Source organism: Ovis canadensis, chromosome 2 (genome assembly GCF_042477335.2).
Source record: "Ovis canadensis isolate MfBH-ARS-UI-01 breed Bighorn chromosome 2, ARS-UI_OviCan_v2, whole genome shotgun sequence".
NCBI lineage: Eukaryota > Metazoa > Chordata > Mammalia > Artiodactyla > Bovidae > Ovis > Ovis canadensis.
The window spans coordinates 135,785,073-135,812,231 of NC_091246.1; the positions used below are offsets into that span (position 1 = coordinate 135,785,073).

At 38.9% G+C, this 27,159-nt stretch overlaps 1 protein-coding gene and 1 pseudogene across 4 annotated transcripts in view; one reads left to right on the plus strand and one right to left on the minus strand.

Annotated features, from left to right (window-relative positions):
• The window catches only part of ZNF385B (zinc finger protein 385B), a 362,959-nt gene that overhangs the window by 119,589 nt on the left and 216,211 nt on the right, over positions 1 to 27,159 (plus strand). Inside the window, exon 1 of one of the 4 annotated variants that reach the window (XM_069574273.1) lies at positions 22,360 to 22,617. The exons of the other annotated variants lie outside the window; for them this stretch is intronic. Within the exon in view, the coding sequence (XP_069430374.1) occupies positions 22,608 to 22,617 (10 nt within the window). The 5' untranslated portion in view covers positions 22,360 to 22,607. Of the gene's footprint in view, positions 1 to 22,359; positions 22,618 to 27,159 lie in introns of those variants that run through there. 4 annotated transcript variants of the gene reach the window in all.
• LOC138432754 (phosphatidylinositol 4-kinase beta-like) lies at positions 18,448 to 20,247 on the minus strand (annotated as a pseudogene).

Here is a 27,159-nt window from a genome sequence, read left to right on the forward strand (position 1 = left end):
ATTTATTTTGGTTGTGTCTTTGATTTCAGTATCAAGGTGATGGTAGCTTCATAGAATGAATTTGAGAGTGTTCCTTCCTCTTCAGGTTTTTTGGAATAAATATAAGTTATTTGTATGTTTGATAGAATTCACCAGTGAAGCCGTTAGTCAATCAGTCATGAACTTTTGTTTGCAGGAAGGTTTTTTACAGATTCTGTTTCACTTCTAGTAAATCAGTCTGTTCAAATTTTCTGTTTCTTCTTGATCCAGTTTTGGCAGCCTGAATGTTTCTAGAAACTTGTCCATATCTTCTAGGTTGTCCAGTTTGTTGGCGTATATCTGTTCATAGTATTCTCTTGTAATTTTTTGTATTTCTGTGATATCAGTGATTATTTCTCCTCTTTCATTTCTTGTTTTGTTTATTTGGGCCCTCCTCTAAACTTCTTGGTGAGGCTTGGCTCACTTTTGCTTATCTTTTCAAAAAAAGCAGCTCTTGGTTTTATTGATCTTTTCTATTGTTTTCTATCTCTATTTTAATTATCTTCTCTCTGGTCTTTATTGTTTCCATCCTTCTCCTTTTTCTAATTCTTTCAGATGGTAGTTTAGATTCTGTGAGATTTTCTTGTTTCTTGTACTTCATCACTGTGAATTTCCCTTTTAGAATCACTTTTGCTGCATACCATAGATTTTGAAAGGTTGTCTTTTCATTTTAATTTACCTCGAGTTTTCTGATATCCTTGTTTGGTTTCATTGTTACTTATTGGGTTTTTTAGTAGATTGTTGCTTAGCCTCCATGTGTTTGTTCTTTTCCTGTTTTTCCATCTGTGACTGATTTCTAGTTTCATATTGTTTTGGTGAAAGAAAATACCTTCTCTGATTTTGATGCTTTCTCTCCCTTTCTCCTTTTCTGTCTCTGCTTCCTTTCCTGTTCTGTTTGTTCCATTTCTTCCACGTCCTATATATTTAACTATGGAAGATCGATATGTGAGCATCTATTAAATCTTTCAATGTATTGAAAATAAAGAGATAGAAAGAATAATTTCTAACCTTAAATGATTTATCATACAGTTGTGGGGGTGTAGGGTATATTCAAATTAGTAACTTTTTATACGCAATATTATCAAAGCTCAAGATCACATGGAAATGTGTAGACAACAAGTCTTAGTTTAATGTAGAGAGTAGTTTCTATAAGAATGTGCAATTGAAAGTGTTTCTTAAAAACACATACCCTAAACTACTTTAAGAGAGAGAATACAGCTGGTCAGAAAAGAAAGGTTTTGAAAATACTGTATTAGTTTGAATTAAAACCATGTTTTAGACAAAATAGCAGTGGTTAAAGAAAAATAGAAATATATTTCTTGTTAACTTAAACGTAGCTTGTAGGTCATCCATATCTGGTACAGCATCCATGGTTTCAAGGAACTAGGCTCCTCCTTTCTTTTACTCTGACATCCCCAACACACAGCTTTCACCTTGATGTCCTCTGTGGCCACTGGGGCATCAGTCAGTATATCTATATCCCAGACAGCAGGAGGAGAGAAGCAGAGTGACTTCCTCTCCCGTTATGGAAATACCCAGAAATCTCACTTGGTCTGGACTTTTGTACCATGGCCACACCTAGCTGCAAGAGAGGCTAGGGAAGGTAGACTTTTTTCCAGGTAGCCATGTACTTAGCTGAAAAAGTTTACATAGTCATAGGGATGAGTGTGTAAGCATGAAGAGGGTAGTGTAAGTGTGAAGAGAGTGATTCAAGCAGATACTTTTGTATCTCATGTATCTAACATGGGGAAAGAACCTGCCACAAGAGGGGGCATTATCTATACGTTGCTTAAAAGAGAAATCTAGCATTATTTAATTTTACTTTGTGAAACAGCTGATTTCTTTTTATTCTTGACTCATAGCCCCTTAGAAGAAAAAAAATCTTCGCCTTGCTTGCTGTAGGACGTTAATTCTGAACACTTTGTTTGTAGGTTTGTTCTTCTGGTGGTGTGCATCTGCTTAGGTGGTTCTAGATTGCAACAGTTGAGAGTACTCTACTACAAGGAATATATTTTGAGCTACAATTTCAGAAAATGAAGCAATTTTTTAAAAATAGCAAACTACATTTTAGAAGGTCCTCTAAAGTGGAGTGAAAAAAAAAAAAAAAGAAATATCTTTGAGTTAGTCCATCTGGTTTTTGTTTGTTTCAACTGAAGAGAGAGTAAACAGATAAATTAAGCTACCAAGACACAATCTTAATCGCTTCCCATTTTCAATAGTAGGCTTGTCTCAGCCTTTCCCCAGTTCAAATTTTATCCAAATCCGATTATAGGCAATTAATATTACAGACCTTCTGTTCAACTAAAAATGTTTGTTTGCTTTACTCATTTCCCGTTGTGACACTGGAACTCTGAAGGAAAGCATTTTTACTTTCATGGTAACCAGTGAAAAAGCCTCACAAAGTTTCTCACAAAACTTTGAAAATTAAGGTATATTCTCTATGAATGCTTTACATCATGATGTTTGTGTTCCAATTATTTTATGTAGAATCAGTCCTTTAACTCCATTTCCTGGCTTATGGGAGAAGTTTGCAAGGAATATGTTTTTAATAGATAGTAATCAAACAGGCAACAGGGATCTCTGGCAAGTAGCTATTAACTGTATAGACAGAAACTTGGAGTGTGATGGTTTTAGACTTCCTGAGCTTCTTGATGCTATTTTAATGCACTAAGAATATAACCTAAATTTAGATCCTGCTGACTATTACCGGAGTGAAGTGCATACCTCTTTTGCAGACAATGCTCGATTTAGTCACTGTGTATTTCTGTCAAGCTGAGAATGTAGTTTACAGCTCTCATCCCTTCTAAACACTTTAGTAAATATACATAAATATTTAATGACTGCTTTGATTTGCACCTGTTTATTTCAATTTTGTGATCTCTAAAGCAGTTACTGACACTTATGTTGTTTTTCTGGTGGTCATGTCATTTTATTTGAATAAATCTGGCATTGAACTTAAAGTTGATATCTAAAGTGAAGTCCATGTTGCTTCCTAAATATTTCTGTAGTCTATAGTTTCTCAGCCTGGGCAACATTGACATTTTGAGTCAGATAATTCTCTTATGGGGGACTATCCTGTATATCCTAGGATGTTTAGCAGCGTCTCTGACATGTACATATTACATGTTGGTAGTTCTTTCCTCCATCCCAGCTGTGACAACTAAAAATGTCTCAGTTCAGTTCAGTTCAGTTCAGTCGCTCAGTCGTGTCCAACTCTTTGCGAACCCATGAATCGCAGCACTCCAGGCCTCCCTGTCCATCACCAACTCCCGGAGTTCACCCAAACTCATGTCCATTGAGTTGGTGATGCCATCCAGCCATCTCATCCTCGGTTGTCCCCTTCTCCTCCTGCCCCTAACCCCTCCCAGCATCAGAGTCTTTTCCAATGAGTCAACTCTTCGCATGAGGTGGCCAAAGTACTGGAGTTTCAGCTTTAGCATCATTCCTTGCAAAGAACACCCAGGACTGATCTCCTTTGGGATGAATGGGTTGGATCTCCTTGCAGTCCAAGGGACTCTCAAGAGTCTTCTCCAACACCACAATTCAAGAGCATTAATTCTTCGGCACTCAGCTTTCTTCACAGTCCAAATCTCGCATCCATACATGACCACAGGAAAAACCATAGCCTTGACTAGATGGACCTTTGTTGGCAAAGTAATGTCTCTGCTGTTGAATATGCTATCTAGGTTGGTCATAACTTTGCTTCTAAGGAGTAAGTGTCTTTTAATTTCATGGCTGCAGTCACCATCTGCAGTGATTTTGGAGCCCCAAAACATAAGGTCTGACACTGTTTCCACTGTTTCCCCTCTATTTCCCATGAAGTGATGGGACCAGATGCCATGATCTTCATTTTCTGAATGTTAAGCTTTAAGCCAACTTTTTCACTGTCATCTTTCACTTTCATCAAGCTGCTTTTTAGTTCCTCTTCACTCTCTGCCATAAGGGTGGTGTCATCTGCATATCTGAGGTTATTGATATTTCTCCCAGCAATCTTGATTCCAGCTTGTGCTTCTTCCATCCCAGCATTTCTCATGATGTACTCTGCATGTAAGTTAAATAAGCAGAGTGACAATATACAGCCCTGACGTACTCCTTTCCCGATTTGGAACCATGTCCAATTCTAACTGTTGCTTCCTGACCTGCATACAGGTTTCGCAGTAGGGAGGTCAGGTGGTCTGGTATTCCCATCTCTTTCAGAATTTTCCACAGTTTATTGTGATCCACACAGTCAAAGGCTTTCACATAGTCAATAAAGCAGAAATCAATGTTTTTCTGGAACTCTCTTGCTTTTTTGATGATCCAGGCGGATGTTGGCAATATGATCTCTGGTTCCTCTGCCTTTTCTAAAACCAGCTTGAACATCTAAAAAATCATGCCCAGTTGAGGAACACTGCTCTTCATCTCCTTCACTGCTGGAAAATCCTCTACCTATTTTCTAACTGGGTTGTTTTTGTTATTGTTGATTTGTATGAGTGCTTTGTATATTTTGGATGTGAAGTGAAGTTGCTCAGTCGTGTCCGACTCTTTGCGACCCCATGGACTGTAGCCCATCAGGCTCCTCAGTCCATGGAATTTTCCAGGCAAGATTACTGGAGTGGGTTGCCATTTCCTTCTCCAGCGGATCTTCCCAACCCAGGGATCAAACCCGGGTCTCCTGCACAGCAGGCAGACGCTTTACCGTCTGAGCCACCAGGGAGATAACCCCTTATTGGATGTACGATTTGCAAATATGGTCTCCCATTCAGCAGGTTGCTTTTTTCTTTTGATGATGTTTTCCTTTGTTGTATTAGTTTGGTAAATGCCCATTTGTTTAATTTTCCTTTTGTTTCCCTTGCCTTTGGAGCACATCCACAAAAACAGAGCTAAGACCAATGTCAATTATAATTCTATATTTAAAGAGATGCTTCCCTGAAAAAAAGGAAAGAATTTCCCACCCCTCCCTCCTTTCCTTTTTTCCTTTTCTCTTCTGCACTCCCTCTGTCCCTTTCTTTCTTCATTTCTTCCTTCATCATTCCATTTGTCTATATAAGATAATTGATAATTTAAATAAAATTGCACATCTACTCTTAGAAGAAAAAGAGTCTTTATAGTCACGTAGCTTCCTTCATTATACAAACAATATTCAACTAACAGCAGACACCAAGGCTATTCTTTTCCTAAACTTTGAATTTTTCAATGAGTATAGCAACTAATTACAGTCCGCATGGACTGGCTTCTTCTCTTCTTGGGATTTCCCAGGTGAGAATACTGGAGTAGGTTGCCCTTCCCTTCTCCAGGAGGGCCCACATTCTTAACCCCTGTGTTCTGTTGCTCAAAATGAAGGTTGGATTTATACTGGAGGAGTAATCAGAAGTTTTCATTCCTGAGAGAGCTGAATAAATTAAGAATGCTTTTTTCCTCCCCTTTATTCAATTTTTCAAATTAAATATTGCCTTTCTCCAAGAAAAATGTGTGATTGAATGGATGCCTTTTCGGTGGTGTGCTTGCAAGAGGTGGTTGTTACATTTTCAAATTTGGCAAGCCAGTTATTAAATATAACATCGCTAAAATTTAAATTATAGAAACATACACCATGAATTCTATTTAAGACAAAGTTAATAAATACTCAAAATTCACTACTTTATAATTTCTTTAACTACATTTTCCTATTACCTGTGCTCTTGAGGGTTTTTACATCTATGTGTGTATATGAAGGAAGTGCTATGTAACGGTATGCTGCTGAGTATTCTTTCCAGTTCTACATTCAGTAATGCCCATTACATTGGTAGCTTGAAACTAGCAATGGTGGGTTGTTGGCATCATGATTTGGTAAACACTACAAATAAAGCCTTCTTCCCCAGAGATCTAGTTATTTAGCATTTACTACACCATCCCCTTTATCGTTTCTTTAAAAACTTTTTTGCCTTGAGTAGATTCTGAGGAAGACTCTGTATTATATTGAGAGTTTAAATTGTATAGCAAAGATCTCTGGTGTCTAAATTATGTTAGTGTTGCAATGCCTAATAAAGGAACTTTGAAAATGTTAATCAGTTTCTCATTAACATGTTTATTATTTCAGAAATTTAAGAATCCATCTTCATTTTAATAACCACTAAAAGAAATACCATCCTTGTGTTTCATGATCTCCACTGAACCGACGATTTTTGGTTTATCAAATTCAAATTTGTCACTCCAGAGTAAAAACCTATTTTCTCTCTCAATTTGCTGAAGATAGGAGCTACTGTAACATACAGGAAAAAGTCAAGACACTTGGATTCCGCTCCTGTCTCAACCACTAAAAAAGGTGACCGGGGCTTAGTGGTCTTGCCTCTCTGCATCTGAAATCACGTCAGGTCAGTTCAGTTCAGTTCAGTCGCTCAGTCGTGTCTGTCTCTTTGCGACCCCATGAATCGCAGCACGCCAGGCCTCCCTGTCCATCACCAACTCCCGGAGTTCACTACAGCCATCTCATCCTCGGTCGTCCCCTTCTCCTCCTGCCCCCAATCCCTCCCAGAATCAGAGTCTTTTCCAATGAGTCAACTCTTTGCATGAGGTGGCCAAAGTACTGGAGTTTCAGCTTTAGCATCATTCCTTCCAAAGAAATCCCAGGGCTGATCTCCTTCAGAATGGACTGGTTGGATCTCCTTGCAGTCCAAGGGACTCTCAAGAGTCTTCTCCAACACCACAGTTCAAAAGCATCAATTCTTTGGCACTCAGCCTTCTTCACAGTCCAACTCTCACATCCATGCATGACCACAGGAAAAACCACAACCATTGTGGTTGACTAGCTAGGCGCTTTAAAAAAATACATTTTTAAAATGTATTTTAAAAATGTCTCCCACACAGAACTATCATGTGAAAATCTTTAGGGGTGAAGCCTAGGTGTTAGTATGCTTTGAGATGCTCTTGAGATGGTTATAATGTACAACTGATTTAAAAGCTGGTCAGAATGTTTACAGAGAGGGCAAACTGCCTGTGATCATGGCTTACTGGTTGCAGGGCCAGAGTCACTTTCAAATTCCGTCTCTTCAATGTCCCAGCTATGTAACCTCAAAGAAGTGACTTTCTGTCTCCATCCCTCAATTCCATCTTGTATAAAATTAGAGTAATATTACATTAGTAAATGCAGGTAAACATTTAGAAAAGGATTTGGCACTGAAATGTTTGTTGCTGGTATTGTTCCTACAAAGAACACTTTCTTAGTAGTTCTATTTGTCATTTCCATGCTTGGTAATGTATAGCCATTTATACATTGGGTTGACCGAAAAGCTCATTTGGGTTTTTCCATTACACGCATGCATGTTCAGTTGCTTCAGCTGTGTCCAACTCTTTGCGACCCCATAGGCCCTAGCTGGGCAGGCTCCCCTGTCTGTGGGATTCTCCAGGCAAGAATACTGGAGTGGGTTGCCATTTCCTCCTCCAGGGGGTCTTCCTGACCCAGGGATTAAACCCATATCACCTATGTCTCCTGCATTGCAAGTGGATTCTTTACCCACTGGGAAGGTTGCATTCTGAGCCACGTGGGAAGTTACAACCTATGGAAAAACCCGAATGAACTTATTGACCAACCCAATACCTGAAGGCTGTATGTTCTTTCTCCTATACTTTTTGTCTTTTCTATTCTTCTCTAGCTTTTAATCGTATCAATATTTCCCCTTCTAACTGTCCAAAATTTTTCATTTTTCCTGAAATTGGCAAATACCAGACAAAGTAAAGTGCTTTAGATGGCTCAAAGCCATAGCTGAACAATAGCTGCTCTGTCATTTTAATAAATCTTTTGAATTAAAGCATTTGCGTTGGCTGAAAATGATGTTTTCTTTACATTATAAAGAATAAAGCTTTGAGGTGGTAACAATAATTTTTATAGACCCCATTCCCAGCAAGAACAGAACAAATACAGAAGAGAAGTCTTGTATTTGCTATAGGAACTGTGTGATAAAGATGAACAAGCAGTGCAAAATGCTTTGATCAAATCTTTAAAAGTAAAACACAGGACAAAATATGTTTTCTCATCCATTCCATTTAAGGAGAATCAATGACTAATTAGATGGAGAATAAAGGAAAAAGTCCTCCTGAATATGCTACTTTAAGAGCAAAATGCACTAGGAAAAACAGCCAGAAAGCAACATTTTGATACAGAAGAGAATCAGAACCATGGCAAACCAGACCCCTCTTACTGTGGTTTCCTTGGGTGCTTTTTTCCAATGTCTTTGATAGAGAACAGGGAAGAGGTGAGGTAAGTAGATATTATGAGCATCATCAAAAACTATTTGGAAGTTGAAAATTGGAAAAGATCAGTTCAGTACTATGTTAGCCCTCATCTGATTTTATATTTAGAAAGTTGAGAAATTACTAAATACCACCATGCCATTAAAAATTAATGACATAGGAACCAGTGCCCCAAATTGACTTACGGTTAGGATGATCCTTCAGAGATCCAAGTGGAATTGAGTCTGTCACCTGTGACTGACTTTTGCTCTTTTCTGTTGTGGTAAAAACTAAGTGCAGATCCACGAAAGGCTGTTTCTCTTGGTCAGGATTTATTTGGTTGCAAGCGAGACTCAGGCTAATTTAGGAAAGAGGAAATTTGTTGTGAGGGTACAGCAGCCAGTCTCAGGAAACACAAAGCCAATCATTGGAACAAGCTGGAGCTCATGAAAACAGGTGTCAATTGGAAAAGATAGGGAACCATCTTTTCTCTCAGAGGCAATCTCTACGCCCCACTGGCTTCTGCCTTTTCAGCCCTTTGTGCTGTCTTCTTGTTCTCTTTAGTGATCTGTCCTTCATCAGAAACTTAGGCTTGAGTATGACCCCAGCAAAGCTGGTCTCCCACACTCATGTCGTTAGTTTCTCATCTTCCCAACTCCTGAACGATGGATTGTCATGTTTTGAACCAGACCTCCAAGAATGTCTTTGATGATTAGCTGCCCCTAAATCAGTTATCTGGTCCTGGTTTGTCAGCTGTGTCTGGAATAGGATACAGTCATGTGACACTAAGAGGGTTCATATTAGGCAGAAGAGGCTGGACTCTGGCAAGCATGCTTTGGAAACATGGAAACATGTTTTGTATTCAGCCTTAATTACGAAATGGGTTATCTAAGGCTTTTCCTGCTAAAGGTTGCAGTACATGTGCAGCACATAATTTCCACAGAATCCTAGTGGATAAAATGAGAAGTTAGAATTCTTCCTGTTTTACCCTGTAGTTGTAGACTAATATAAGCTTGTTTGATATTATATAGGTATTTTTCTAAATCATTCACTTGAATCATACTATGATAAATGCTGAACGTTAATAGAAATGCCTAAAATTAAATTGAAAAAGAACTAGCGTATCATCTCTGAATCTCAGAACTTTTCTCTTTCTGGAGGACCCAAGGAAAAAAATTGAAATACTGCCAGTTATACAATTATATCTCAAATGTGTTACATTTATACGATAAAAAACATAAAACAAATCTTATTATGCAAGTTGCCCACTGAAACACACATAAAGATCTGCTGGTTTTCTTTGTAATATGAATAAAGTTTTAATGTGGACAAATCTTTAAGAAAGATTATAGATGACAGATGAATTTAGGTGGGGGAAAACACAGGCATTTTTATCAGACATGAGAATCTCTTTGTAAATTGTACAGATTAGCCTGTTTGATGAGAGAAATATGTGATCAAATGAAAAAGAGCTTTGAGATCAGGATCAGGAACATTAGTCTAATGTAAGTTCTCTGAGAGCAGGGCTCCTATGGTGTGCACTCAGAACAGTGCTTTGGGCAGAAGGGAACTCAACAAAGGTTTGGAGGATTAATACATACTCTTATGATTTTTCTCTCCACAAGCTATCTGACCTGTATTCAAAATTTCAAAACATTTGTTAAATCTTTCCTTAAAACTACATTTTATTTTTCCTCCTAAAACTGCTTTTATATTTTTTTTATTTTTTAAAATTGAAGTATAGTTGATTTACAATGTTGTGTTGATTTCTATTGTGTATCAAAGTGACTCGGTTATACACATATATACATTCTTTTTTATATTCTTTTCCATTATGGTTTACCCCAGGACACTAAATATAATTCCCTGTGCTATGCAGTAGGACCTTATTGTCCATCCATTCTATAGGTAATAGTTTGCGTCTACTAACCCCAAATTCCCAGTCTGTTCCCTCTCTCATCCTCCTTCCCCTTTGACAACCACAAGCCTCTTTTCTGTGTCTTTGAGTCTGTTTTTGCCTCACAGATAAATTTGTTTGTGTCATATTTCAGATTCCACATGTAAGAGATATGATGTAATATTTGTCTTTCTCTTTTTGACTTAACTCATTAAGTATGGTAATATCTAGTTTCATCCATGTTGCTGCAAATGGCAGTATCTCTTTCTCTTTCATTGCTGAGTAATATTCCAGTGTATTTATGCACCACATCTTCTTATCAGTTCATCTGTTGATGGATGTTTAGGTTGTCTCCACGTCTTGGCTATTGTGACCTAGTGCTGCTTTGAACACAGAGGGGCGTGTAGGTTTTTGAATTATAGTTTTGCCTGGATATATGCTCAGGAATGAGATTACTGGATCATACGGTAGTTAATCTGAGGAACCTCCATACTGTTTTAAATTTTAAAGCAAGTGGACTCAGCCCCTGGACAAAGCAGAATCCTTTATCTTTTTCTCATTAAAATGGTTTAGAGTTTGTATATATAAATTATATTGGAAGAGTATATTGGAAGACTATATTTCTACAGCTAATCTAATAACAGATCAGATGTGGGGAAGCCATACTCATTTGTCTGTAAAACTATACTTTGGCCATTTTGATTTCAGTGAATTCACATTTTACAGAATGTTCTAAATGGTTTTCAATCTTGTTTCCAAGGGCTTCCCTGGAGGCTCAGACGGTAGGAGACCTGGGTTCAATCCCTGAGTTGGGAAGATCCCTTGGAGAAGGAAATGGCAACCCAGTCCAGTACCCTTGCCTGGAAAATTCCATAGACTGAGGAGCCTACTAGGCTACAGTCCATGGGGTCGCAAAGAGTCGGACACGACTGAGTGACCTCACTTTCTTTCACTGAGCGACTTCACTGTCTTCCAGACAGTAACTGTAAGCAACTCTTGAAAGAGAGCAAAGCACATTGGTGATATTTATTTATTTATATTCTATGTTCACGGAGAACAGACCTTAAAATCCCTTTGGGTTTCATCTCCTGAAGTTAGATGTACCCAAACATTTTTTGCTTGCTGAACAATCATCTCATTTCAAAATTGTCCAACTTGTCCAAAGTTTTATGGTCTTGTCCATCTCTTTCCAAATATATGCTGTAGGCACACTAGAAAAAGTTCATTGTTCCCAGCTGGTGATCGCTCACATGTGCTCAACAGTCACAGAGCATTTTGTTGCCCTAGGCAAACCCCATGTTACGGAGGAACCTGGTAGGCTGAAGTCCATGGGGTCGCGAAGAGTCGGACAGGACTGAGCGACTTCACTTTCACTTTTCACTTTCATGCACTGGAGAAGGAGATGGCAACCCACTCCAGTGTTCTTGCCTGGAGAATCCCAGGGAAGGCGGAGCCTGGTGGGCTGTCGTCTATGGGGTCACACAGAGTCAGACACGACTGAAGCGACAGTCAGCAGCAGCAGCAGGCAAACCCCACCTCTAAGAGGACAAGCTGCCTTTACACAAAAATCAGCTATGTAGGGTGGGTACCTATTAGGTAGGTAGGGAATTTTTTTTAACAAAAAGAAAAAGTTGTGACATTTCTGATTTAACCATGGTGAAAACCTTGACAGATCTCAGGATACAGCTTAAGAAAATCTCTGTGGTATTATTTGAACATCTGCTGTCTAGTGTGAGAGGGGAGCAGGCGCTCTGTCTGGTAGCATCATTGATGATATCATAATTCTTTTGATGTGTGCAGTTGTGCAGAGATCTGATATGTCTGAACCATGTTAATTATTATGTGTCACTATTTTGTCATGGAAGTCTTCTGGTGACATTGATAGAGAATAAATAGTTTAATGAGGGCCATGTTATCTAAGAGCATATAAATCATTCCCTTCATATAAGTTAAACACTGGAGTAAAAATAGCAATGCTGCTGTAGTAGTTAAAAAGATTTAATGCCTTGGAAGAAATCATGTATGTAAGAGATTCTTACACACTATCCGTGGGCTGGATTCCTGCCATAACCTCTCTGCAGGCTCTTGACACTCATCTATATGGATGCAGATACTACAGACCAAGAGATTAAATCACTGGGGAGTTCTGGGAATTGATGGCTCAAGCCTCTTATAAATATTGTATTACCATTACCCTCATTCCCTTTTCTCTTATTTATTTCACTCCAATTACTATGCATTTGCATTATAACAGTGATCAAGGTGAGCCTCCTGCACGTGTTTAGTCCTATGCTTGCCCTTACTCCAGTTGAATCAGAGGCTCATTAAGACCCGAAAGAAACTTGAGAACGTAACTAGTTCTTGACATTAACTTACTATAAATTTTTAAAGAGAGATTATCTAAGTTTCCTAGTTCTGCCTCCCTATTTTTAGAAATTATATAAATTTTCTTTTTTGTAGTGAAATCCCTCCCACTATAATGTTTAAGATGAAGGGTTGTTTTTTTTTTTTTCTTTCAGTTTAGTACAAAAATGTAACAATACAGAAAAAAAAAGTAGAGTTTTCAGTAAACCTGCAGTAGTTAACATATTTGGGGGTATTTTCTTCTAGACGTGTTTCTGTAGACATGCACATACGCATTCACATGCAGTATGCTTTTTTGTTTACATGTGTGATGTCTACTGTACATCCAGTTCTACGTATTTTCTCCCAATTGTTATATAGTGAACATTTTCCTATGTCACTGAATATATTTTGTAATATTTCACACTATCAATACAACCATTCCTCTGCTATTGAGCTTTAAGACTGTTTCTATATGTTTGTGATTATATATAATGTAATGAGCATCTTCATTGATATAGCAGTTTTAATCATTTCTTCTTATTCTCTATTTCTCTTTTCTGGGAACATTCTGCATTCTGATACTCAGAACTCTCATAATTCTGTAAATGTTCACTCTTTTCAAATAAGTGCCAGTCTAGTTAGTAGTAATGATCTTTCATCTACAGAGAGCTGTACTTGTAGAAAATTGCAAAGCTGATTAGGCTACAATTTTTCCTCGGTTAAGCATAATCTCATCAGAAATAATTGTAGTTAATGCCTTTAGGTAGTTTTAAGCAAAAAACTAAATATTATAAATGAATGCTACTGAGGAATTTTACATGTATTTTAGATACTACATATAAGAACTCTTGAATTAATACCTAAGATGAACTTAATATTTAGCATGATAGAAAATTCTGAAGCAATGGTGTAGTTCAAAGTAAATGATTGCTCTCAGATACTTTCATTCTCCCCTAAAAGAAACAAAAAAGAAAAATAAAAGTCTCTTCTGAAGAAAAAAAAGACTCAAAGAGAAACAAAAGGACCATTGCTTTTTAAAACCACATTTACTTTTACTTAATCATGGTGTATATTTTCAATTTCTTAAAAAAAAACTAATTTACATTCTCTGAAAATTGTTAGATAAAAACTTTAGTTTAACCCTGCTGTCTTTATTGACTCATTTTATAGGGAGGGAGCTGGGAAGGACTGGATCAGGAGATTTATAACTTTCTGCAGTTTGTTTATGCATTCTTAGTATCTTCATCTGTGCAATGGTTGTTAAAAGAATTGAACACAAAACACCTAAAAAAGTGCTTGACACATAACTGAATTCAGATAATGCTAGTTCGTTTTGTTCCCACTCTTAAATGATAATGACAGATTATTTCAGGAGGTGAGTTTTTAAAATGATTTCTCTCCTTTAAATAAATTCATCAACTAATATATAAAAAAATAAATAAAACTGAGCTAATAGGTGAATTATTGCTATTTTTCCATAAACTTACAGGCAATTTGAGAGATGATTACTAATACAACAAGTAGAAATGAAGTTAAAACTATAAAGTTAAGCAATTCTGATATCCCCAGGGTTATCCTAATTTCTTTGTGAGTAGTGAGTTGGTAAAAAATAATTAAAACATTGACTTAAATGACTTAAATTTGTATAGCAATTTATGGTCTCAAATATTATCATATTTAGTTGGTTTGATTCTCACACAGGCAATATCACAGAAGCCCATGGAAGGTGAGTGACTGGCCCAAGGCCAAGCTAAATTAATTAATAATAAAGCTAGAATAAAGATAACATGTTATTTCTCTCTCTCAGTCCTATTAACCATCAGGTAAAGTGAGAAGAGAAAAATCTAAACTAAAAGTGATAGATTATCTAAAAGTTAATGGAAGGGAAAATATTAAAAATTGTACTCCTAAATGGGATTTCATATTAAAAAACAAAAATTAAAAATGAATGAGGCATTATACATCTTAAAAACTAGAAGATATCAAAATTAGTCAGAAGATGTTAGGAAGCAGACATTAATAAAGACAGAAGCAAATATTAGTGGAATAGAGTAAAGCAAGTATATATAAAAAAAGACGAAGCAGCTACTTAAAATCTACTTAAATAGACAAATGCACAGCCAGCCTGATTAAAGAAACATTAAACAAGAACAAATATAGAACATCTGAGTTCTAACTTTCAAAAATAGCACCCCAGCTACTACTCAACTTCTGAAAAGTTAGCATGTACTTAGCATGCTAAGTAGCTAGTAACAAGGACCTAGTAACAGTGCCAATTTGTTTTGCTAGGTCTGGTGTAAAAGTACTACAAACTAGATGGCTTAAACAACAAAAATGTATCCTGTCACAGTCTTGGAGGCTAGAATTCTGAATCCAAGGTGTCAGAAGAGTGGGTTACCTTCTGAGAGCTCAGAGGAAAGGATCTGTTTCAGGCACCTCTCCTTGGCTGACAGACAGATGTCTTTTCCCTGTGTCTCTGCAAATCTCCCTCTGTACCAGTCTGCATCCAAATTTCTCAGTTTTTATAAAGACACCTGACATATTGGATGAACGCCCACCCTAGCAACCTCATCTTAACTTGATTACCTCTGGAAAGAATCTGCCTCCAAATAAGATCTCATTTTGAGAAACTGGGCATTAGTATCTTCAAAATATGAATGGAGGACTGGGAAGAGACATAATTCAAACCATCACAAATGTCTTTTATCTTGGATCCATCAGTCATTCACTTTTATAAGGTGTTTTCCTAATAAAACTATGAAAGAGCCACACCCTTTTAAATGCTTTTAAACGTTATGCAGTTTTAGAGCTAGGATGGACAATAGATATCTACTCTAACCATACCTTTATTCTTTTATTAAGGAAACAGACGCACTGATATTGGGCAACTTTTAATTCTGTTCAGTTCAGTTGCTCAGTCGTGTCCAACTCATTGTGACTCCATGGACTGCAGCATGACAGGCTACCCTGTCCATCACCAACTCCTGGAGCTTGCTCAAACTCATGTCCATCAAGTCGGTGATGCCATCCAACCATCTCATCTTCCGTTGTCCCCTTCTCCTCCTGTCTTAAATCTTTCCCAGCATCAGGGTCTTTTCCAATGAGTCAGTTCTTTGTATCAGGTGGCCAAAATATTGGACTTTCAGCCTCAGCATCAGTCCTTCCAATGAATATTCAGGACTGATTTCCTTTAGGATGGACTGGTTGGATCTTCTTGCTGTCCAAGGGACTCTCAAGAGTCTTCTCCAACAACACAGTTCAAAAGCAACTTTTCTTCAGTGCTTAGCTTTCTTTATAGTCCAACTCTCACATCCATACATGACTACTGGAAAAACCATAGCTTTGACTAGATGGACCTTTGTCAGCAAAGTAATGTCTCTGCTTTTGAATATGCTGTCTAGGTTTGTCCTAGATTTTCTTCCAAGGAGCAAGCGTCTTTTAATTTCATGGCTATCATCACCATCTGAAGTGATTTTGGAGCCCCCCCCCAAATAAAGTCTCTCACCATTTCCATTGTTTTCCCATCTATTTCCCATGAAGTGATGGGACCAGATACCATGACCTTAGTTTTCTGAATGTTGAGTTTTAAGCCAACTTTTTTACTCTCCTCTTTCACCATCAAGAGGCTCTTTAGTTCTTCTTTGCTTTCTGCTATAAAGGTGGTGTCATCTGAATATCAGAGGTTATTAATATTTCTGCTGGAAATCTTAATTCCAGCTTGTGCTTCATCCAGCCTGGCATTTTGCATGATATACTCTGCATATAAGTTAAATAAGCAGGGTGACAACATATAGCCTTGATGTATCCTTTCCCAATTTGGAACCAGTCTGTTCTTCCATGTCCGGCTCTAAATGTTGCTTCTTGACCTGCATACAAATTTCTCAGGAGGCAGGAAAGGTGGTCTGGTATTCCCATCTCTTTAAGAATTTTCCACAGTTTGTTGTGGTCCACATAAAGGCTTTGGCCTAATCAATAAGTCAGAAATAGACATTTTTCTGAACTCTCTTGCTTTTTCAATGATCCAACCGATGTTAAATTGATCTCTGGCTCCTCTGTCTTTTCTTAATCCAGCTTAAACATCTGGAGGTTCTCTGTTCATGTACTATTGAAGCCTGACTTGGAGAATTTTGAGCTTTACTTTGCTAGCATGTGAGATGAGTGCAATTGTGCAGTAGTTTGAACATTCTTTGGCATTGCCTTTTTTTTGAGATTGAAATGAAAACTGACCTTTTCCAGTCCTGAGACCATTGCTGAGTTTTCCAAATTTGATGGCGTATTGAGTGCAGCACTTTCACAGCATCATCTTTTAGAATTTGATATAGCTCAACTGGGATTCCATCACCTCCATTACTTTTACAACTGGTCACTTTACAGTAACTAGTTTTACAACTAGTGACCAGCTTTACAACTGGCAACTTAACAGCTGGTCAGTTTCATCCTGGTTATTTTACCATTTCTTTCAAATCCTTCGCACCACTGGAGGCTTATAGAGACCCCACTCAGTCCTGGGCTAGAGGTTGGAGTCTTATTGGAGATGCGGTGCTGCTGTGTATTTATCCTTCTTAGTATCATGCCCTCCTATCAAGCATTACTTGCTTTGCGTCTGGTCAGATGAGCACGCACCTTTGCTTCTGGCCTTTTCTCTTCTGCCTTCACAAAGGGCCATTGAGATATGTATGCAATTTGGTGTTTCAGTTTTTAAAAGTTCCTGTGGGGATAAACTATCACAGAGGCATCCATACGTAGCTTTACTCATTTAGGCAATACCCAAGGTTTATTGTAATTGATTTAGAAGCAAAGGTAGCTTGCTTGCTTTACAGAAATACATTATTACCACAAACATTTAAGAGTCCTCCAGTATTGCTATTCTTATTAAATTGCCGTTTAGTTAGATGTGAAATGGTCAGTCTTTAGACCAAAGATACTTGAGTCAGTGGATTTCTGGTAGTCCCAGATATATGTGTTTTTAGCAGACATCCTGGGTGGTTCTTTAGGTTTTTCCACACCACATTTTTAATAGCAACAACAAAAACCTGCTTTAAATCAACTTATTATTCATTAATTTGTAAATAGCTTCTCCCAAGAGTGATTGCTTTATTTCCAGATAATATCACATTTTATCAAACCTCAGATTTTCTTAATTTTTTTTGACTGTACTCATTGGCATGTGGAATTTCCCCAACCGCAAATGGAACCTGTGTCTCCTGCAGTGGGAGCGTGGAGTCTTACCTACTGGACCACCACGGAAGTCTAGATTGTCCATTCACATCATTATTTACATATCACTAGTAAAGGAAAAAAAATTTCATAACTAAGGACTTTATTTCAAACAAAAATAAAAAATTGAGAGCTATCTCCCTGGGTGTGGGGAAGGGATCAGGGCAAGGGATCAAGCCTAGGCCAGTACCCTCAGACTGGAGGGACCATGATCATTCCCTTCCTCACTTCTGGGATGGGGGACCTCAGCAAGTGCAGGACCCTATGCCAAAGCCCACCTACCCAGGGGAACTCGGGCTAGGGCTCAGTCCCAGGGAGGGGACAGTCAGACAGCAGCACGGCCAAAGGCCAGCCACAGGATCAAGTCCTAAGTACCAAGAACCAACTTTCTTCTCCTTCCTGGGACCCAGAATACACGCAGAGATGGCCTGTGGAAAGATCCTCTCGGACCCTGGTGGGGAGAAGCGAGGCCCCAGCGTCCCTCACATTTATCACTTCTGTCCTCTCGAGGGCGGTGAGTCCTGGAGTCCATCAGGTGGTAATACTGACACAGCTGGGGTGGCGGCAAGGAAGCCTCAGTCAGTCTGGACCCTGCAGCTGGCTCTCCCCACCCGCCCCGGCAAGCTCTACGGTTACCACATGAGCCTTTGTATGTCTTGCCTTCCATTTCCCTTGGTGGATGGCCGTGTGGGTGGGCATTCCTGGCTTAGGGTGTCTCCAAGGGCCTTCCCAGGGAGGGTCCCCTGAGACCCCCATCGCGCTGGGGCCTGAGGAGCAGGGTGTCACATGATGCTGTTGGTGAGGCACTGGAAGCCGTCATAGAGTTTGGCGGTGATAGACCGCATGCTGCCATCCAGCATCTGCTCCACCAGCAGCTGCAGCTGCTCCTCGGCCATGCTCACGTGGAACCTCTCCTTGATGCTGGATGGTGCTGGAGCCATGGAAGCAAGGAAGCTGAGAGACTTGCTGCATGGTCTCTGCGATCCGCACCACCTTAGCCCTGTGTTTCTGAGCCGTGATCAGCCTCTGCAGCACCAACATCCTGTAACAGTTGAACACGTCGCCATCTAGGCCGCCCGTCACATCCACAAGCTCTGTGGTCAGCTTAAAGGCTGATGTCTTAAAGCCCAGGTTTCAGAGTGAGCTGGATAGGATGAAGCCAAAGTTGCCGTGGATGATGTGGCCTTCTGGTCCAACAGGATGTTCCCATTGTGTCTGTCCTTGACCTGCAGCAGGTAGCAGACCACGCAGTAGCCAGTTCAGCTCTGCACACAGTTGGGCTGGGATCTGAGGAATGCCTCTGGTGTAGCTGCCACGCTCCTGTAGGAAGTAATCGAGCAGGGAGAGCTGTGACTGCTTCTTCAGCTGGTGTATGGGTACAGTGTTGACCACTGGTTCAGTCAAGCTGCTGTCAGCCGAAATCACGAGAATCTTACATGGCTTGATCCACAGGGGTACTCACTCCTGTTCCCAAATGACTGCAGTTGCTTCTAACACCTGGAAGGCCAACGGCTCCTGCCGAAGGTCGTCCCCACACTTGACAATGACTGACGGGAGCCTCCAGTAGGGGAGATGGCCATACAGGGATCCCCCTCTGATGCACCATGCTTTCTCCTGCCAGGGCTCTTTGAGAGCAACTGCAGAAGGGTCTTCTGGGTCTCATCTGAAGGCTGTGGGGGTGTGAGCCAGCTGCTCCGAAAGGTGCCGTTGGATGTCACCTGCTGCAATGAACACAGACTCCCTGCTTTCCCGGCTGGTGATGCTGTCCACGGAGAGCTGGGAGATGTTGTCGCAGCTATTGGTGTGCACTTCAGGGAGCTCCGCCTGCAGCTCACCTATGTCATCCACCAGCCAGGCCTCATCATCGTTGTCATAATTGGGCACAGGGCTGAAGCTGCCTGCCTGCTGCTCGTGGGTGATGCTGCATTCGGGCAGGTTCTCTACAGACTGGGTGCTCCGAATTCGGTTCTCGGGAAACCGGGCGGGGACCCTAGTGGTGTCGAAGTTTTCACATTCAAGGACCTCCGCATAGATCAGGTAGGGAGCCTTGTCCTTAGAGTTAAGGACGACAGCCTGGGTGTGGGGCACGCGGACCATGTGATGGTCAAAGCCAGCAGGGGGCAGCCAGACTCGGGCAGGGAGTTTGTGGTTGAGCAGGGAGAGCTCTGAGATCCGCCGCTGTGGCTTCTGCTCCTTGGTGGGGAGCTGGCCAGCCGCTTGCCAATCGCCATCAGCGACTTGATGAATTCTCGCTCAGGAGCCAGTCTGACGGGGGAACTGAATGAATTATCAATACTCTCGGTGCTGGAGGAGAGCTCCTCATCCTCATTCTCCACTTTAGGGTGGCTGGCTGTTCGTTTCAGGTTGCTGCTGAGACTTATGCTGGTGGTGGCATCCGACTTAGAGTGCTGGTGGGTCCTTTTAGAGGGAGACAGCCCCGTGTCAGAGACTGGGCTGAAGGAGGGCAGCTCCCTCTTTTGGTGAGCATGCTTCAGCCCATCTGAGAGGATCAGCTTCCGTAGCTTGGTCCCACAGGAGTGTGGCTGAGTGGAAATGTGCATGTCTGAAGAGTAGGCCCCCAGCAACAGCAACTGTCAATAAACTATGATGCAGAGCTTTAAAGAGATTCCCTAGGGACCTGTGAATTATTCACACCAGCAAATGACATTTAAATTTCTGTTCAGAGGGATCTGGTGATTCTGTCTAGCTTCAGCTGCATTTCTGGGCCTGTGATAGGCAAAACTTTACATATACCATAGTTTCTTCCACTAGTGATTACTATTCTTATATCCTCTAATGGAATGGAATGCCACTTTCCAAGAAAGTCTTAAGTTGCTGTCATTTCTCCAGTAATTAACATCTGATTCACCAACAACAAGTACACACACCACACCTGTTTGTATTCATTTTTGTATGCAATGACTTATTTTTAAAATCATAGTGTGCTTTTTAAAGCATTGGTTTAAAAAATTATTTTTAAATGGCAAACAACATTTGATATCATTCAAAAATGATATCACTCAACTGAAGAGACAATATGAACAGCTGTGACCAAGTCCATGCAGACATTGACATGCATGTTGTGGGCGCTGCCCTCTGCATAGCTTCTGTAAGTTGTGATTAATTATAGGCACATCCTGATTCAGAGCTGTGAAAATGTGCGGGTGAAGAAGCCTTTAGAATCTAGGTAATATAGTAATAAACAATTTACACTGGAAATGTCTTCATGCTAGATTATAGGATAGCATAATGAGCTAAAGCAGTAGTTCTCAAAGTGTGGTCCCAGGACCAGAAACTTCAGCATTGCCTGAGAATTTGCTATAATATAAATTCTCAGGCCCCACCCTAAACAGACTAAATCAGAAACTCTAGGGCTTGGGCCCAGCAATCTGTTTTAACAAGCCCTTCAGGGGATTCTGATGTCGCTCAAGTGTGACAGCCACTAGGTAAAAGTGAACGGGGTGTCAAGGGCAGGGAGAGAGGCTTCCTTCCACATTTATAGAAAAACGTTTATTAGTATAAACATACACACATGCATACACCTGTCCCTCTTGAAACTTGGTTTATCCCATAAGAATTTATATGCATAATCCTTCAGGTCACTATAGCCAAATATATGTATTTGATATACGCAAGGCCTACATTTTACAATCACCGAGGAACCCCAGATGTTGGTCTGTTGTGTCATCATCATCCTTGACCACCTCTCCTTTTGTTCTCTTTGTTCCTAGATTTGTTTCCCATTTACCTCTTTCTCAGACTCTCCTTTTTCTTAAACTTTTCACCCTGTTTTAATAAAAATAAAAGTAGCTGATCATGTAAAAGTTGAATCCCAAAATTATTTTTAATAGGGAAATAAAGAAACATGAATGAATACCAGGAAAACTTTACTGCTCAAGGATCTGGATCCCAGGGAGGTATACATACTTTAATTTCTGTCCACTGTCATTATAATATGTAAAAAGAAATATCTGCTGCACAGAATTTAAAAACAATTGCTAAAATATGTAATATTTGGATTTATCATTTTATTTTCTACTTCAAAATACATAGCCTCAGAAATCACATTCAGCTTACTGGCTTTAGTGTTAGCTGGCATGCTATGTATTCTTCCTTTGAGGTCAGATAGATTTTTCTCCTTTTAAATTGTTAATTCACAGCCAGTAGAAACGTACAAGGAAATGAGATATTCCTTTGTTAAATATGCACTGCAATATCCTTATTGCTTTCAAAACTGTAAGGTTTGTTCTCTCAAGAGAAACCTATTTCAGAAATAATTATCTTTGTATTGGAATCAAACAAACAATCCTTTGTGAAACTGAAATCTCATTGGAGGCTCAAACTCATAACACCAAATAATAAAAATATTTGCATTCTCTGATTCTTGATGAGTGATATAATTTTAATATACAGTCTTCCCTAAAAACATGTATATTATGCAGAGCTTATTTTGGAGGATTTCTTTTTGGTTTAGAGTTACATGTATTTTAAATTTTTTAAAAAAGCATTGGGGGAAAATTAGGTAGTTAGATTTTTTAAATATGATTTTATAAGCTTGTTTGCATGAGTTTCACTTGTTTTATTTGTTAATTTAGTAGAAAATGCTACTCAGAATTTTAAAGAAACAGCATGATCAATTCAAAATTTATATCTCCAACTCCAGTGAAATAACCTACTTTTCCATAATTTTTTTTGGCTCTGTGGGCTGAGGAAGCAGCATCTACTGACAGTCTCTGTATTGTTTGTTAGTTTCAACCAAGGTCCACAGCGAGTGAGTGGAGTCAGTCCAGTACTCCAGGAGGCTTAGGATACAAGGAAGAGTTTGTGAGGGCTCCTGCTCTCACTGTAATAAAACCTGTGGCAGATTAACATCCTTCTCAGCTCTTGATACCTTTATTATACAAAGTTTTCAGGCTGGCTGAATTGACTACTGCCAAGAAACATGCTTCTAGGTAAGTAACAAGACTTACAAATGGTGTTTTTGTTTGAAAGTGATAGGAAATATATATGGAGGTATACTTGGTTTTAGCTGTAATTTTCCAGATTTGTACAGGTTTCATATAATGCTGAGCAATGCCATGATTAGTATTATCTGTCATCCTAGGGTTTGGGATGATGAGGTTTGGCAATTTAGAATACTGTTGTAAATGTGTGTCTAGGTTAAGGAAGCAGCGTGACTCACGTAACTGTATGTTTTTCCTTCTATTAAGATACGCACAACATTTGGGGGTTTAATCAGTAGTTGTTATAGACAACAGAGTCTTCATGACCTAAGTGCTAACATGACTTCTGGTTTCAAAATATACTGGGCTTCCATATGTTGTTAAAATGCTATGATGAGTCTTCTAGAAAGGGATGATTCTACATGATTATTTTATTAATGTTTAAAATACATGGGAAATGCCTAGATTCTCTGCTATAGAATTAGTTTTAAGTAATAGAACATTGAAAAGATAAAGTTAGTATGCTGTATCTCTTTAGTAGTGTTCATAATTATATCTTATATATTGTAAAATATAGCATTTGCATGCATTAGTTTAAGAGAAATCTAGTAAAATCTTTCAAAGATCTGATATAGGAAGCTTTCTCAGAGGAGCATAATTAAGTTAGTAAGAATTTCTAACCTCTAAATTAGTAAGAATTTCATTGGTGGCTACATAAACATTTAAAAAATGTTTTATTGATAAAATACTTTATTGTCAATTTAATATTGTGAAATACTGGCTGAATTTTGTGGCTTGGATTATTTCTTTGGAAAACAAACATTTTCCTAATAGAATATGTCAGTAAGTGTACAATGAGTAGAGGAATTTTCCAGTTAATAAAGGCTAAACAAACATCTGAAATCTCCAGGAAATTAAGCAAAAACATCTTTTATTGCAGTGGTTATACTTTGACCAGTTGCGCACATTACTTCACATGTGAGAACAATTTCAGCCTTTGTTTTGGAGTTATTCAAATTATCACTATATAGGGATGTTTGATTATCCATTTGGTACATAGTAAGCATAATCATGTTAGTAGTTTAAAAGATAAATTATATTTCTCCTCTGTTGTCCATGTGTTTAAATAATTTAATTAGATCAGTCTGCATGGAGAAGCTTATAATTGATGATGTATATTTAGGTCAATTTTTGCTATAATTGCAAGCCTATTTATTATTCTACTTGGTAACAGTGTACTGTTATAAAAAATTACTGGTCTAGGAATTAGGAGACCTGAGTTTGAGTTCTGGTTCATTAACATGGCTCCTAATCACTGTGTATCCTCCTCCATAAAATAATTTCTTAGAGCCTGACTGTTTTTTTGCAATTCCACTTTTGCCTTCCTAGTTTTCATTATCCTATCTTGTCAGAGACTCTAATACAAAATGTAAAGTATGCTGAAAAATTTAAACAAGGACCATCCTTTCACATGGCCAGTTCTTTCGAATCATAAGGTCCCATGCCATGAATAGGGAATGGGTGATACAGACAATTTAGGACAATAGTCCCAGCCTCTGGGAAGTGTACCTGTGCTTCTGTGAAATAGCTGCCGTTTTGTTTGTCATTTGCAAGGGTAAACACAAACACAAGTATATGTTTTATGATCCTCAAAGTCAGAAAATTCTAACCAATACCTATCTTAAATAGTTTTATTTTTTTGAAAAGTGATACTTCATTTGAAATCATCTGCATGAGTAGCTTCTCACATGCAAAATCTCAAAACATATTATACAGCATATTTATTACCTCTTCACGTGCCCAAGACTCCTCCATTTGATTGGAATTAAGTTTGCAAACATGAATCTTTCTGTCATTTCACTGAGATAATTTCACTGTGGCTAAAGTAGCAAAGCATGAGCTTCAGATGGCAGAAGTTTGACTTCTTCCCTCACTTGGTAAGTAGTTCAAGGAATATCATCCATCCTTTCTGAACTCATTTCCTCTGTAAATGACAATACAAATGTTTATCTCATAGGATTGCTGGAAGAATGAAATCGGTAGTATTTATAAAGGATCGAGTATAACATTTAAGCATTTAATTTGGCAACCAATAAATGGTAGATAATTATTATTATTGTCTTATTAAATTACCAACCATTGATTTCTATTTAGATTCACCATACTGTCTAGGGTTGCTGACTATATAGGTTTTATATAGTTATTTACTGCAGTGTTCCAACAAGACGAGTGAATTATTTTCCTGTGTGAATGTAGAGTCAACCAGAACTCACTCTAAATTATAGTTGTGAGCTATAATTACTTCAATGGTTAAGACCATTTTGGCCTCTGGGAGTGAAAAGTTATATTTGATGGTGCATGTGAAAGAAGTATTTGTGAATTCATCTCTGTCTTCTATTCATACCTGGGTTAAAATGAGCCATGGTGTCGAGTGGTTTCTCTGGAACGTTACACAAACTTTCTTGTTCCTGGACACGTAGCAGTTGGGAATATGCAAACAGGCCTGAATGGGACCAAAGAGAAAATTCTTGTCAGGCAGGAAACCTAATGTTTACACATTAATCAATAAGGTGACGGTCACTAAGGTGGCTATGACTAAGATTTCTTGTTCATCATGAATGGAAGCTCGCATCTCTGCTTAAGGTCCTTACTTCATGTCAACATTTCCAACAGGACTACACTGGAGCTCAGTGGTGACACAGGCATTCTGGCACCAGAGGCTCTCTATCTCCCCTCCTCTCCCCGACTCTCCACCCCCACCCCCCTGCTCCAGTAGGGAGGACCCTTACATTCACCTTTCCCCTATCAGACTGGCTTTCTGCTTTTCTTTTCTTTTTTTTAATTTTTTTTTAGTTGGAGGCTAATTACTTTACAGTATGGTGGTGGTTTCCACCGTGCATTGACATGAATCAGCCACGGGTGTACAGGTGTTCCCCCATCCTGAACCCCCCACCCACAACCCTCCCTACCCCATCCCTCTGGGTTGTCCCAGCGCCATCAGCTTTGAGTGCCCTGCTTCATGCATCAAACCTGACTGGTCATCCATTTTACATATGGTAATATACATGTTTCAATGCTATTCTCTCATATCATCACACCCTTGCCTTTTCCCACATAGTCAAAAAGTCTGTTCTTTACATCTGTGTCTCTTTTGCTGTCTTGTATATACGGTCGTCATTACCATCTTTCTAAATCCCATGTATATGTGTTGATATACTGCATTGGTGTTTCTCTTTCTGACTTACTTCACTCTGTATAATAGGCTTCAGTTTCATCCACCTCATTGGAACTGACTCAAATGTATTCTTTTTTATAGCTAAGTAATATTTCATTGTGTATATTTACCACAACTTCTTTATCCATTTGTCTGCCGGTGGACATCTAGGTTGCCTCCATGTTCTAGCTATTGTAAACAGTGCTGCAATGAACATTGAGGTACATGTGTCTCTTTCAATTCTGGTTTCCTCAGTGTGTATGCCCAGCAGTGGAATTTACTGGGTTGTATGGCAGTTCTATTTCCAGTGTTTTAAGGAATCTCCACACTGTTCTCCATAGTGGCTCTATTAGTTTGCATTCCCACCAACAGTGTAGGAGGGTTCCCTTTTCTCCACACCTTCTCCAGCATTTATTGTTTGTAGACTTTTTGAAGGTAGCCATTCTGACCTGCCTGAGATGGTACCTCATTGTAGTTTTGATTTGCATTTCTTTGTTAATGAGTGACATTGAGCATCTTTTCATGTTTGTTGGCCATCTGTATGTGTTCTTTGGAGAAATGTCTGCTTAGTTGTTTGGCCCATTCTTTGATTGGGTCATTTATTTTTCTTGTATTATGCTGCTGCTTGTGTATTTTGGAGATTAATTCTTCGTCAGTTGTTTCATTTGCTATTATTTTCTCCCATTCTGAAGGCTGCCTTTACACCTTGCTTTGCACCCTCCTTCATTGTGCAAAAGGTTTTAAGTTGAATTAGGTCCCATTCGTTTATTTTTGTGTTCAGTTCAACATTACTCTGGGAGGTGAGTCATAGAGGATCTTGCTGTTATTTATGTCAGAGAGTGTTCTGCCTATGTTTTCCTCTAAATTTTATAGTTTCTGGTCTTACATTTAGACCTTTAATCCATTTTGAGTTTGTTTTTGTGTATGGTGTTAGAAAGTTTTCTAGTTTCATTCTTTTCCAGGTGGTTGACCAGCAACACTTGTTTAAGGGATTGTCTTTTCTCCATTGTATATTTTGGCTTTCTGTTCTTCTATTCACATTAAGGTACAAATGGCTCAACATAGTCTATGAGTTTGCATTTTAACTCACTGAAAAACTTCAAGCTAAAAATTTAAAACCCTAATCCCATCCAATGCTAAGTAATAGCTAGTGGGTTGAAAGATTTGGGATAAACAGATATAACCTCTAGATTAAGCATTCTCATTGCTCGCCAAGGGGCAAAAATTCATTCTCAGAAGCAAAAAGGTTAAAAAAAATTGTGCTACTTTTATGAGGTATTAATATAGTACATAAACAGACATGCAGTATATCTGTGGCATTAAAATTTCATGAAGCA